Below are 13,585 nucleotides of genomic sequence, written 5' to 3'. Positions count from 1 at the left end.
GAATCTAAATGTTCAACTTTTTCTCTTTCTCTCTTTCTCTTTCTCTCTGACTGTTCTTGGTGCTGGGCCCTCCCTTCTACAGCGATGATACCTCCTAATCTCGCTGCATGTATGAGAAATGAAAAGCACGGGGAGGCTTGCTTCTACCTTATGGGCCATAATCAAACTACGGTTTGTAGCTCAATCAATACTAGGTGTTTCTGTGCTGTGGCCTAATTTCCTCATTGCTTCTGCTTTAGCTCTATTTTGATATGTTTGGCAATTCATTCTGAGCACCCTGCGTTCCTTGAATTGTAAGTACACCGCTGACCCTGTGCAAAGTCTTACTCTCCCTTCCCTTAAATGTAGGTGTTAAGAAACCCTAAGGTTAGGTGGAGGATAGTCACTGAAGGCCCTTCCCTCACCCAGATCTTGAAATGACTTCCTAAGCTTCTATGTGTGTTAATTTCAGTAGTCTACCCAGTGTTCAGAGAAAACAAAGATCCCAAATCTCTCACCTAGAAGGACAAGATTTTGTTGGATAGGAAGAGGAGATTATCTATCTCTTGGCAAATGATAGGCCACTGGCTAGATCTTGTCCATAGCCTCTTTTTGTAAATAAAGTTTTATTGGTACTAGCCAAGCTCATTTTTTTTGTGTGTGTTGTCCACGGCTGCTTTTTTTGCACTGTAGTGACAGCGATGACCAGTTATGACAAATTATGCAAAACCATAAATATTTTATTCTTTGGTCCTTTATAGAAAAAGTATACTGACCCCTGTTTTTTTAACAAAAGCGGTGTATTCCTGCTTTTGTTAAAATCCACCCTGTGTTTGGGGAGACCATTCATGAAGGAGATTATTTGCTTAATATTGACCTTGTTGGCTCATGAAAGATCTTTCCAGGGCATCCGTGATTCCTTCATGACTGTGGCTCTAGTTTGCCCTCCATGCTGCAGCACACTATTTCAGGTGCCTTGCCTGGAATGGGACCATGTATATGACATACTGAATTTAGGTGTGACAAAGCATTCCTGTTTTAAAAAGAGCTCACATACATCCAAGAGGCTACCTAAAATATTTGCAGTGTTATTTTAGGTAGCGTAACAATAAATATCCACCCTTATGGGCTACGCTGCTGTTTAATCTGTAGTTGTCTTGATGTAAGTAGCTGTCCAGTGACTCCGCGGCTCATAGATGTAATTATGGGTGCTTCTATAGCATCGAGAAAAGCGCCTCTGTCTAAACCCCAACTATGTCCTGTGTATACTTAACAATCTCTCTTCCTTTTATCTGTCAAAAGATTCCACAGTTTAACAACAGGTTCTTAAACTTTCACAAAAATAAAGAAAATAGTTGAACAACATTCACAAAGGTAGAATGTTTAATGGACCCTCACATTTTGTCCCATTTGCCCATCATGAACAGCTGGCTCTGTTGCCTCTCTCTAGTCACCAGACAGGATTTTTTTTTTTTTTAAATAGAAGTAGTCTTTGCCTAAAGTAAAATGCATAAAGCCTGCAGGTACATTGCAGTGAATTTTCACCTCTGTCTGCACCCATTGAATTCCTACCCAGATCAAAACATAAGCCTCTTCCATTTCCCTAAAAAGTTCCCTCATGCCCCTCCAGTTCAGTAGTCCAAATTATTTTTAAGTAAACCCAAACAAGTATTTGTTTCAATATAAATATTGGGGGGGTGGAGGGGAAGGATTGGGAGGGTGAGGAAAAAGCAGGAGATAGTTAAGAGGGGGACGTTTTGCTATTTTTAGAAAGACTATTTGAGTTGTGCCCTTAAAGATGAAATTCATGACTGATGTTGCAAGTCTTTTAATCATAAGTATAAAGAACAGTGGGCTAGCTGCTGAAAGCCACAAGTACTAGTTTTTAACTCTTAAGTTTCATTGACACTGAAATTAACCAAGACTCAGTTGGCTTTGATTCTGACTGCTTTTAACAGTTGTTTGTTTGTTGTGACTAATGGGATCTCAAGTGTGCGGGTGGGGACAGGAGACTGGTCCTCGGTACCAAACTGTTGCTCTCCATTTCTTTGCCTCGCAGACCCCAGCAGCGACGGGAACGGCCCCCCCGCCGGTCCACAAGGTGTTCCGGAAATGAGGGCCACACCACCCGACCGCCGACAGCATCCATCCTTGGAGTCCAGTTACGCACCTGATCTTCACAAATCATCACTACATGGGGAAAAGCGGGCACAAGTGAGGGATCCAAAAGGCAGCCGACAACCCAATGAACATCACACATGGAACGGAACTTCTAGAAAACCCGACAGTGGGGCTTGCCGACCCAAGGACCGGGCACCCGAGGGACGAAGGGATGCCCAACCCGAGCGGATGGTGACCAATGGCCCCAAGAGGAGGTCCCCGGAGAAGCGGAGGGAAGGCACGCGCAGCGCTGACAACACCTTGGAGAGGAGGGAGCATCAGGAGAAGCGGAGGGAGGTTTCCCCGGAGAGGAGGCGGGAGCGGTCCCCGACCCGCCGGAGGGACGGCTCCCCCAGCCGCCGGAGGAGGTCTCTTGAAAGACTGTTGGATCAGAGACGATCCCCCGAGCGAAAGAGAGGAAGCTCACCTGAAAGGAGAGCCAAATCCACAGACCGGAGGCGGACCAGGTCCCCCGAGCGGAGGAGAGAGCGGTCCCTGGAGAAAAAGAGCAAAGAGGACAAAGGCAGCCACCGAGAGAGGGAGAGGGTCGAGGCGAGTTTGAAACAGGATGCCGGCAGAAGTTCCAGACATCCCCCGGAGCAGAGAAGGCGACCTTACAAAGAATGTAGCACCGACCTCAGTATCTGAGACTCTGAATCACATCCTGGCCTTTACCGTGTCAAAGGTTCTAAGAGGAAGCTCACAAAGCTGAAATAATTTAGTTTCTTACCTAATGAAGCATCTGACGTCAGCCTGATGATCCTGTGACTAGCGACAAACATTTGATGCATTCGCAATCTTAGAAGAAAAAAATATATATCTATATGAAAAGTGTTGTGCCTGATGTATCATATTAAAGAAAGTATTTTTAAATGCATACTTTTTTTGGAAATTATTTGCCAAATGCTGCCCCAAAGGAATATAAATTTTGTTTCTACATAAACTGTAGAATTATCAAGAATTGTTCCCTTTTGGGGGCGATCTTTTTCTCTCCTGGTTAAATGGGGTTGTTGATCATTTTCTCTAAGTAAGGAAAATTATTGATAAGCTTGATATAGACTATTATGTAGTGATGTAGTGCTCTACTGTAGTTAGGAGGTTTTCTTGGGGGAAAAAAAGAAGAGCAAAAAGGCAAAAGTTATATTTGTAAAAGCTGAGAATTCTGGAATGGATTAGGATTGTCGATGATCCTAAAATTAAGCAAACTGTATGAAGAGACTACTATTGCAAATGAAGGATATTTATAGCTAAACAACACAGCACAAAGAAATGTTACGTTCTTGAGTTATAGATGGTTTAGAAAATAGTTTGTACTCTTCCCGGCCATAGAAAGGCACAGAGAGGAGAGGGTTGACCCAAATGCAGCCCAAGCACAGATGGTCAGGTTCATTAGCATCACCAACATCTAATAAGATCTCATTAAGGCAGTGCCATCCCAGCTTTGCTCAACTACTAGGAGGGAATGGACAACAAACACCTATGTTGTCTTGCCTGATTTGAGGGAGAATAGTGGATGAAATGGAGGGGGCAATGTGCCCGTTGTGAGGGAGCCCTAAAAATCCCCAGTACACAAAAGTCATGTTCCTCCGTTTTTAGTGTAATCCCGAGGTTGCCCTTCACCAGATTGTGGGAGGGGTGGGGGGAGTAAATCTTGGTGGAAGGCAACTCTCTGGTGATATTTAAAGAAGTGCGGGTTGGGCATGTTCATTCTTAGAAATGCCAATTTTCCTTTGGAATCCTAATCAAAGTCTCCAGGATGATTGAAAGGGATAGGAGGATGCAAGTTCAGTGGTTCTAGATCTAGTTAGCAAACCTTCTGCCCTTATGACCCTGAGTCTTTGGACATAACAAAACAGTGATATTTCTTTGAAAACAGACCCATTCTTTTGCTCTCCCGCAGGAGGTTTGGTTGGGTCGGCTGTAGCCCCAGGGTGTGGTTGAAATGGATTACTGCCTAGCTGAGCCAAAACGTTTGCTTGTATTTGTTGGACCACTACAGCAAACCGCTGCTTACGATGCATTGTGTATTTCTGTAGTACTGTTTTGCATTTTCCATACAAACACAAAACTTTGCAAGTCAATCACTGTTGTTCTTATGGTACTGTTTTTAAAAAAAAAGAAAAAGGAGAAAGAAAAAAAGTGGAGAAAACCAGCCAATTATTGTGTGTACAGAGTTTAAAAATTGTAATTAATAGAGCCTGTTTAAAAACAAACAAAACAACTGTTGCCTTTTTTCTTGTATAAAAGAGAATTTATGACAAAAATTTAGCTGTGAGGAATGTGATATGTGTTTATATTTCTGAATATGGGACAAATTGATTCATTGGGATATATTTTACTGTAAACTAAATCAGGTATGTAAAGCTGTTTTAAAATGGGAGACTATATAAGTAATTCTCTGAAGCTTTAGTTGGTCTGAATACCATCATTTCCTCCATGGTGAGCCTGCTTGTGAATTATTAAGCACCTGTTTGCATTTCTGTTCTTCATTCATCTCTTGCAGTGTGCTATGGACTTAATGCTCTTTCTGTGTTGATGAAAAGCAGTATGTGGGCCAATCTTTTTATAAAACACTATGCATATATAAATATTACATTGTTCATAGCTTTATTTGACTTATGGGTTTATACATTAGAATGAGTAGCTGTAGTTGTGTGGACATGAACAAACCAAGTTCCTTTCCTGGAACAGACACAGCGTACATTCTATAACTACGAGAGAGGAAAACGTCTTGTGTGACTGCTCTTTTCACCATCAGCGTTTTCCATCCAAAGCATACATTGGGCTGTATAGTAAGGCAGAGGGAGAACACAACTGAATAATGATGTTCTTTTTTCATCAGTCTCTTAAGAGCCATCCTGGGGAATTGATTCCTAACAGTCCACTGCTAGGAATTCTCTCACTCTTTTGAGCCAAATCGGTAATGTTAAATGATCGATGCTCTCAATTGTGGTCCAGAGTTTTCAATAAAACTCAAGAGGTGGATTTTTGGAGTACATGGTGAAGTGAACATCTTGATGTCTTTCATGGTGTCAGAGATGATATTTAACATTTTAGAATCCATGTGCTACCTATCTGGGCTTGACTCCTTCCGTGAAGACTTTTGGTGTGGCTGCGTCATCTGAGCGCTATAGATCAGATTTGCTTTGGAAACACTGTACTGTACAGGGACTATGCATTAAGCAGAAAGATAGTTTCTCTGAACTACTGTAACCTTACATTGGAGACTGCTTCTGTTGAGCCTCCTTTCCCTAATCCCCCACCCACTTCATGTAAATGTCTTGATGAGAGATGATATGGATGAGTATTTTGTATGATTAAATCAAACCGTATAGGACCTCCTCTCCCACCCATTACACAGTTGATGCCTGAAAGAATGTTGTGGGGAGAACTGAACACCCTACTTGTATTTTTTAAGTTTCTTTTGTGAAAGATTTTTTAATGCATTTTTACTGTAAAAATACATGGAAATGTATGCATTCCATAACCACGATTGCTTCTGGATTGATATCTTTTTTTGTCTCCGTCTTGTCTCAAGTGTATCAGGGCCACAGAACCAAGTGAGAGTGTCTGGCTCCCATTTCAATGAAGTATCATACCATTCTGTGGAAAGAGAAGAAATTCTGGTCTGGCCATAGTGTAGTACCTTGCTACTCAAAGTGTGGTCCCTGGACCGGCTGCTGCCTCGTGCACAGGGGGCAGGGGAGCATATTAGAAAGGCAGGATCTCAGGCCCTACCCTCAACCTACTGAATCAGAATGTGCAGTTACCAAGATCCCCAGCTAATGTGAACGCATGTGAAATTTTGGGCTTTGTGATATTTCATGGAACGCTGGTAATAAAGCAAAACCCACCAAGCCAAGAGCTTCATCACTTCCCAGCTATGCATAGTGATGAGCTGTTCCTTAACCTCTTTTTTTTTTTTTTTTCCCCGGCTGTTGAGGAGCGGGGTTGCTATACTCACAGCATATGGAGTGCCCAGGCTAGGGATTCAATCCAAGTCACAGTTATGACCTATACTGCAGCTGTGGCAAAGCCAGATTCTTTAACCCACTGTACCAGGCCAGAATCGATCCTGTGCCTCCACAGTGATCTGAACTGCTGCAGTCATATTCTTAACCCACATATTCTTGCACCACAGTGGAAACTCTTTTAACTTTCTTCAGTTTCCTTGTCTTTTAAACGGTAGACCGTATAGAGTTGGTAAAAGTATATTCAAAGTGCTTAGCCCACCTCTGACAATCAAAAAAGTCCTCAGTAAACTTTTTTTGGAAAAGGATTTTCTGTATGGCAATCAGTATTCTACTCCTTTTTTTTTTTTTCCCCTCTTTCTCTTGCTTTTTAGGGCCAAAAGTGCAGCATGTGGAAGTTCCCAGGCTAAGGGTCGAATCGGGGCTATAGCCGCTGGCCTGTGCCACAGCCACAGCAACTCGGGATCCAAGCCTAGTCCACGACCTACACCACAGCTCACCACAATGCTGGATTCCCCACCCCACTGAGCAAGGCCAGGGATTGAACCCACATCCTCATGGATACTAGTTGGGTTCATTTCTGCTGAGCCACAATGGGAACTCCAGTTTTTGACTCCTTTTCATTGCCTTAGTTTATTTTCCAGTCAAAGAGAAGAAATGTTTTCTCACTATTCAAATGGGGAAGAAGGCCCTCTATCTTCCTTCTAAAAATAATGATGTGGTTCATACTACTTCGCAAGTAGAAAAAGTATGCTTAGCAGTGTTTTAAAATATAAATCTAAAATGCCATGCTGTGAGAGTTGAGGAAAAGTTTCAAATATATCTTTCAGAAATAGAGATGCATGTGGAGTTATACATACTTTTATCTAGATGAAAAGGCTAATTAATTAGATGTGTCCCGGTTGATCAGGTAGTTACTGATACTTTCTCTTTTCCTTCACACGGTTTTTGGATTGTACCTTTAGTATGGCTTAGTAGTTAGGATTTCCCTATAGTACCTGAGTTCCTGGGCATTCAGAAGGGTATGTGCCTCCTTGCAATCCATCTCTTCCGCTGTTACGTTGCTTTTTTGGTCATATTGTAGTTATGGATATTGCTCACTTCCCAAATATCTCTTCTGCTAAGAAGGCATCTACAGTGGTCTTTGGCATAGCTGACAATTGAAACTATTTGTAAAACCCCTACGTTGCACAAGTTTATTGCCTGCCGTAAATAGTCACCCCCAAAAGAAGGTGCTGAGACTTAATAAGAGCTACAAGGATTTTCCCTGCTGGTGAGCAATCAACCACCTTAGCTGCTCTGCATTTATCCTGAAAAGAAGAGCCCTTTCCAGTTCCTCCCGGGAGTTCCCTTGTGGCTTAGCAGTTGAGGGCTGAGCATTGTCACTGCTGTGGCTTGGGTTACTGCTGTGGCTCAGATATGATCCCTGGCCTGGGAACTTCCACATGCTGCTGGGTATGGCCAAAAAGAAAAAAAAAAAAAAATTCCTTCAGGTAACTTTTCTTAGACTTCCCCAACATCATCAGCATGTGGGTGTTTAGGCACAATAAGATCCTAATGATTTTGGAATGTGTGTCATTACAAACTTCTAAGAAGAAAAGAGGCTGGCCCTTTCCAAAACAACCATTGTTCTTTCTCTTCTTTTTTTCTTTCTTTTTCATTTTGCAGGCATGGGTCCTCTGTGAAAATTTTTTGACTAGTTCCACCCAATGATGTCCTTTAATCATTATACCTGTTGGCTGGGGGTGGGAGTGGTGTGGTTCTACTTCTTCAGTGCAGGCATTCAGTGATCGCTAGAGTCAAAGCACAAGATCTTTTTGAAAGTACACAGATTTCAGCAAGGTGGTCTTAACAGTAAATACTCGAGTTTTGCATGTGACTGCCACCTTTCACTCAGCACCTTACCTAACTGAAAAGTTTCACTGTCACATCCATCAAGAAAAGAACAAATGGGTCTGCACAGCGTGGCCCTGTAAAAGGCCACACCACACCAGTAAACACTGTCCTTTTAAGTACATTTATCTCTTAGGAAAGAAATTCCCTTAGATCTCCTAGGAGCCTAGAGGTGAAGGGAAAACAGCCCAGAAAGTCTGCTAATTCCTACAGGTGTAATAGGCAAGCCTGCTCCTCATTTATTCTTAAAACACTGAGAACCACGCTGGGCCAGGTGGGTGGTGGGACTAGAAACACCTGCCTCCTGGTCTGGAACGTTCCATTTGGGGAGGGCAAGGCGACGAGTCAAATGCTTCTTTCTAAATCCCACTGCAGAGAGAAACACAGAGTGTTAGTAGAGAAAAAAAGAGAGGATTTAGCCAGACTGATGAAGGTTATAACTCCAGAAGGAAGAGAAGTTAACTGGTGAGAGAAGGAAATGTGGTCCAAAATGGAAGGGGCGGCAGCTTGAGAGCGCGGAGGGGGTCTTGTTCTGCCTTTGAGACTTCAGCCCCATAGGAGACCGCTGGAGAATGTAACAGGGCCCCCAGGGAGCTGTATGTGTGCCAGGGGAGGGGCTGTTGACCCGCTCAGGTTTGAGCTTGACAAAGATGGCCTCGGAGCTGCACGGAGTGCAGAGTAGAGGACGGTCAGGGTGAAACCTGCAAAGCACTAGTGCCAGGCCAGAGAGCAACGCTTACCATGAAACAGCAACCTAGACATGGCAGGTCATCTCATAACTGAAAAGTCCCCTGGCCCATGTTTATCATCCTCTTGTTAGGAGAGTTCATTTTTTCCACAACTTAATCCTTCCACCTCCTCTTCACAGTACCTTTATTCATACGTGCAGAACACTCTGTATCTGGTTTCCTATGTTAAAGTCAGTCATTCGCTGTTCTATTTGGTTTTCTCCAGGTTTATACATTGCCACCTCACTACGTTTTTCTTTTCTTTTTTATCTTCCAGATTCTGGTTTCAAACCTTGTAATCTTGTAACTTGGGGATTTTTGTTTTTTTGTTTGTTTGTACTTTTTTGCTTTTTAGGACCACACCTGTGGCATATGGAATTTCCCAGGATAGGGGTCGAATCTGAGCTGGGGCTGTCAGCCTACACCACAGCAACTTGGGATCCGAGATGCATCTGTGACCTATACCACAGCTCACAGTAGCACTGGATCCTTTAACCACTGAGGGAGGCCGGGGATTGAACTGGCATCCTCATGGATACTAGTCAGGTTCGTAACCCACTGAGCCACATTGGAAACGCCTTCTTTTTTGTTGTTATTTTTTCAGATTAACTACATCTTTCTCAAGCTATAGAAACTCGGTTAAGTATGATGCAATTTTTGTCAAACCTCCCTGTCTCTGTGTGGAGCAGAGAACTGCTCCAGGAGTATCCTACTTAGAAAAGCAGTGGGGTTTTTTTAATTTACAAAACTAATTCATACTTACAATAAAATATCAAGTGTGTCAGGAGAGTAGCAAATAAAAGGTGACATTGTTCCTTACTACCTGTCAATCCCAATCCAGAGAAATAGCTGTTATTAACAGTGGGCTTTATGACATTTATGATCTTTTTCTCCTTATATATAAATGTATACATAGTTTGGGATTTCATTTTAATGCAACAAAAAATGGGCCATTAAGTACTGTTTTTTGTGCTGTTCCTTATATACCGTGGATAATTTTTAACATTTATATATATACATTTTTTTTTTCATTATCTGCCCTCCTGTGTGGTCAGGCCACTCAAGATGGCTGTTCCCTTAGTCTCTGTACACCCTCTGCCTGGCCAGTGCCTGCTTCATCTACACCCTACACACAAAGCTGACCTTCCTACCTACTAATCAGGCCAGATAGTTATAGCTTAACAAAGAGGAGGTAAAGGGAGTGCCCTTCTACTGGTTTCCTTGGTAACTAATGAGGCAACGTGACTGAATTTCCCCTATAACTGGCAATTGCCCCCAACCCCAGCCCGGGAGTGATGACTGCTGCTATGTCATGCCTACCATCCACTGCACATGTAGGGTGCTGTCCGGGGACCTTGCTTCAGATATGTAAGCTCTCCCCTTCACTTAACCATTGTTGTTTCTGGGCTCTTCAGTCTTTAAGCTGGGCAAGCCACGGACCTCGCAGCCCAGCACCCCCTTTCTGGGTTACAGCAATAGCTTCCTCTCTGTTCTCGCTGCCCACCTACAGATTCTTCTCCATGCAGCAACCAGAGCAAATCTTTTAAAATGTCAACTGAAAGGTCAGAATCCTCACAGCTGTCTAGAAGGCCTTTTCCTTTTTCTATGCCCCTTCCTCACCAGATCGGCTTCATCCTCACCCCAGGCACGCCCCCAGCCTCACTTAGGGCTTTTCCCCTAGCTAGTCCCTGGCCTTGGAAATCTCTGCCTCCAAGCATTCACAGCTGATTCCTTCATTTCATTTAGATCTGTGCAAATCTCACCCTTCCCATGTGGTCCATTCCGACCACTCTGCTTAAATCGACAACTTGATTTCCTTTCTTGGCTCTTCTCTCTTGCCCTCCACAGCAATTATCAGCTTCTAATATGCATACACTTTATGTACTTACTTATTATCTTTATTGTTTATGACCTGTCTCCCTCCTCTAGAAACTGAGATTTCTGGACTTGCAACCCTGTGCTTTGAAGGACCCCATGCTTGACTTAATGCTCCGCCATCACCATGTTGAAATTTTAGTAATTTTTGAACATGGGTCAGCACATTTTCAGTTTGCACTGGGTCCTGCAAATTATATAGCTTGCCTTGTAAGCTTCACCAGAGCAAGGATCTTGATCCTGAACTCTGATGAATTCCAAGTTCCCAGAACAGGATCCTATTTATAGGACATTTATGTAACACACACTAAATAAAGTATACTCTTAGTAGTTTTATATTCTTTTTAAAAAAATTTTTATTGGAGTATAGTTGACTTTCAGTGTTGGATTAGTTTCAGGTGCACAGCAAAGTAAATTGGATACACACACACACATATGTATCCATTCTTTTTTTCCCAGATAGGTTATTACAAATTATTGAGTAGATTTCCCTGAGCTATACAGTAGGTTCTTGCCATTGACCTATTTTATACAGTAGTGTTTATATGTTATTCCCATCTTCCCAGTTCTTCCCCTTGCCCCACTGTTTCCTCTATGATAACCAAAATATTGCTTTTGAAATCTGAGTTTGTTTTTTGTTTTGTAAATAAATTCTTTTGTATCACTTTAATAGATTCCACATATAAGTGATATCATATGGTATTTATCTTTGACTTCACTCAGTATAATAATCTCTAGGTCTATCCATGTTCCTATAAATGGCATTATTTTTATGGTGAGTAATATTCCATTGTATATATATACCACATCTTCTTTATCCATTTCTCTCAATGGACATTTTGGTTGTTTCCATGTCTTGGCTCTTGTAAATAGTGCTGCAGTGAACATTGGGGTGCATGTATCTTTTTGAGTCATAGTTTTTCTCTGGATATAGGCTCAGGAGTGGGATTGCTGGATCATATGGTAGTTTTTCATGTAGATTTTTAAGGACCCTCCATGCTGTTCTCCGTATTGGTTGCACCAATTTACATTCTCACCTACAGTGTAGGAGGGTTCCCCTTTCTTCACACCCTCTCCAGCATTTATTGTTTGAGGACTTTTTTCTGATGGGCATTCTGGCTGGTGTGAGGTGATAGCTCATTTTAGTTTTGATTTGCAAGTAGTTTCATATTCTGAAGTTGACCATTTACTTAAATATTCCCGTATGGATTGGATTACAAAAACATGCTGCAGCAAACAACCTTATATATAAAACTTGGCACCCTTGAGTGGTTTTGTTTCAATACTTTTGAAGGGATACATTGTGACTGTTCTTTTTTATTTCTGATGACACTAATATTGTTGAGACTTTGCCTGCTTTCATTGGAAACAACTATCTCTAGCAAAGTATAGGCTACAGACCAATATCTCATCAGAGAGAATTACCAAGCAGTGTAGCCACTAAGCTAACAGTTAATAGCCTCAACTGCACATGGAAGTCACCCAGGAGCTTTAAAAATGCTGAAACTGTCACTGTATGCAGATGACAGGATACTACATATAGAAAACTCTAAGGACTCAACCCAGAAACTACTTGAACTGGTCAACAAATTCAGCAAAGTAGCAGGATATAAGATTAACATTCTGAAATCAGTTGCATTTCTGTACACTAACAATGAAACATTAGAAAAGGAATACAAAAATACAATACCTTTCAAAATTACACCCCCCAAAATCAAATACCTGAGAATACACCTGACCAAGGAGGTAAAGGACTTATATGCCAAGAACTATAAAACATTAATCAGGAGTTCCCATCGTGGCTCAGTGGTTAACGAATCCGACTAGGAACCATGAGGTTGCAGGTTCAATCCCTGGCCTTGCTCAGTGGGTTAAGGATCTGGCATTGCCGTGAGCTGTGGTATAGGTCAAAGATGCGGCTTGGATCCTGTGTTGCTGTGGCTCTGGCATAGGCCAGTGGCTACAGCTCCAATTCAACCCCTAGCCTGGGAACCTCCTTATGCCATGGGAGCAGCCCAAGAAATGATTTTAAAAAATTAATCAAGGAAATGAAAGAAGATGTAGAGAAATGGAAAGATATGCCATGCTCCTGGGTTGGAACAGTCAATATTGTAAAAATGGCTATACTACCCAAAGCAATCTACAGATTCAATGCAATCCCTATCAAATTACCCAGGACATTTTTCACAGAATTAGAACAAACAACCCCAAAATTTATATGGAACCACAAAAGACCCAGATTGCCAAAGCAATTCTGAGTAACAAAAACCAAGCAGGGGGCATAACTCTCCCAGACTTCAGGCAATACCAAAACAGACACATAGACCAATGGAACAGAATAGAGAACCCAGAAATAAACCCTGACACCTATGGTCAATTAATCTTTGACATGGGAGGGAAGAGCATAAAATGGGAAAACGAAAGTCTATTCAGCAATAATTGCTGGGAAACCTGGACAGCTGCATGTAAATCAATGAAACTAGAACACACCCTCACACCATCCACAAAAATAAACACAAAATGGCTGAAAGACTTAAATATAAGACAAGACACCATCAAACTCCTGGAAGAGAACATAGGCAAAACATTCTCTGACATCAATCTCATGAATATTTTCTCAGGTCAGTCTCCCAAGGCAACAGAAATAAGGGCAAAAATAAACCAATGGGACCTAATCAAACTGACAAGCTTTTGCACAGCAAAAGAAACAAACAAAAAAGACAATTTACAGAATGCCAGAAAATAGTTTCAAATGATGCAACTGACAAGGGCTTAATCTCTAGAATATACAAACAACTTATACAACTCAACAGCAAAAAAGTCGACAACCCAACTGAGAAATGAGCAAAAGACCTCAATAGACATTTCTCCAAGGAAGATGTACAGATGGCCAACAAGCACATGAAAAAATGCCCAACATCCCTGATTAGTAGAGAAATGCAAATCAGAACTACCATGAGATACCACCTCACACCAGTC

General features: G+C 42.0%; 1 protein-coding gene across 13 annotated transcripts in view; it reads left to right on the top strand.

Annotated features, from left to right (window-relative positions):
* Nucleotides 1-5,632, top strand: part of MAGI1 (membrane associated guanylate kinase, WW and PDZ domain containing 1) — a 676,654-nt gene extending 671,022 nt beyond the window's left edge. For 11 of the 13 annotated variants that reach the window (XM_047778731.1, XM_047778778.1, XM_047778819.1 and 8 more), the window contains one exon: nt 2,039-5,632. In XM_047778731.1, the coding sequence (XP_047634687.1) occupies nt 2,039-2,787 (749 nt within the window). In that variant the 3' untranslated portion in view covers nt 2,788-5,632. Of the gene's footprint in view, nt 1-82; nt 172-2,038 lie in introns of all 13 variants that reach the window. The other 2 variants (XM_047778808.1, XM_047778801.1) reach the window with 1 other exon arrangement.
* The last annotated feature ends 7,953 nt before the right edge of the window (nt 5,633-13,585 follow it).

The sequence above is a fragment of the Phacochoerus africanus genome, chromosome 1, assembly GCF_016906955.1.
Source record: "Phacochoerus africanus isolate WHEZ1 chromosome 1, ROS_Pafr_v1, whole genome shotgun sequence".
Classification (NCBI taxonomy): domain Eukaryota; kingdom Metazoa; phylum Chordata; class Mammalia; order Artiodactyla; family Suidae; genus Phacochoerus; species Phacochoerus africanus.
This window is presented reverse-complemented; position numbering and strand designations above follow the sequence as displayed.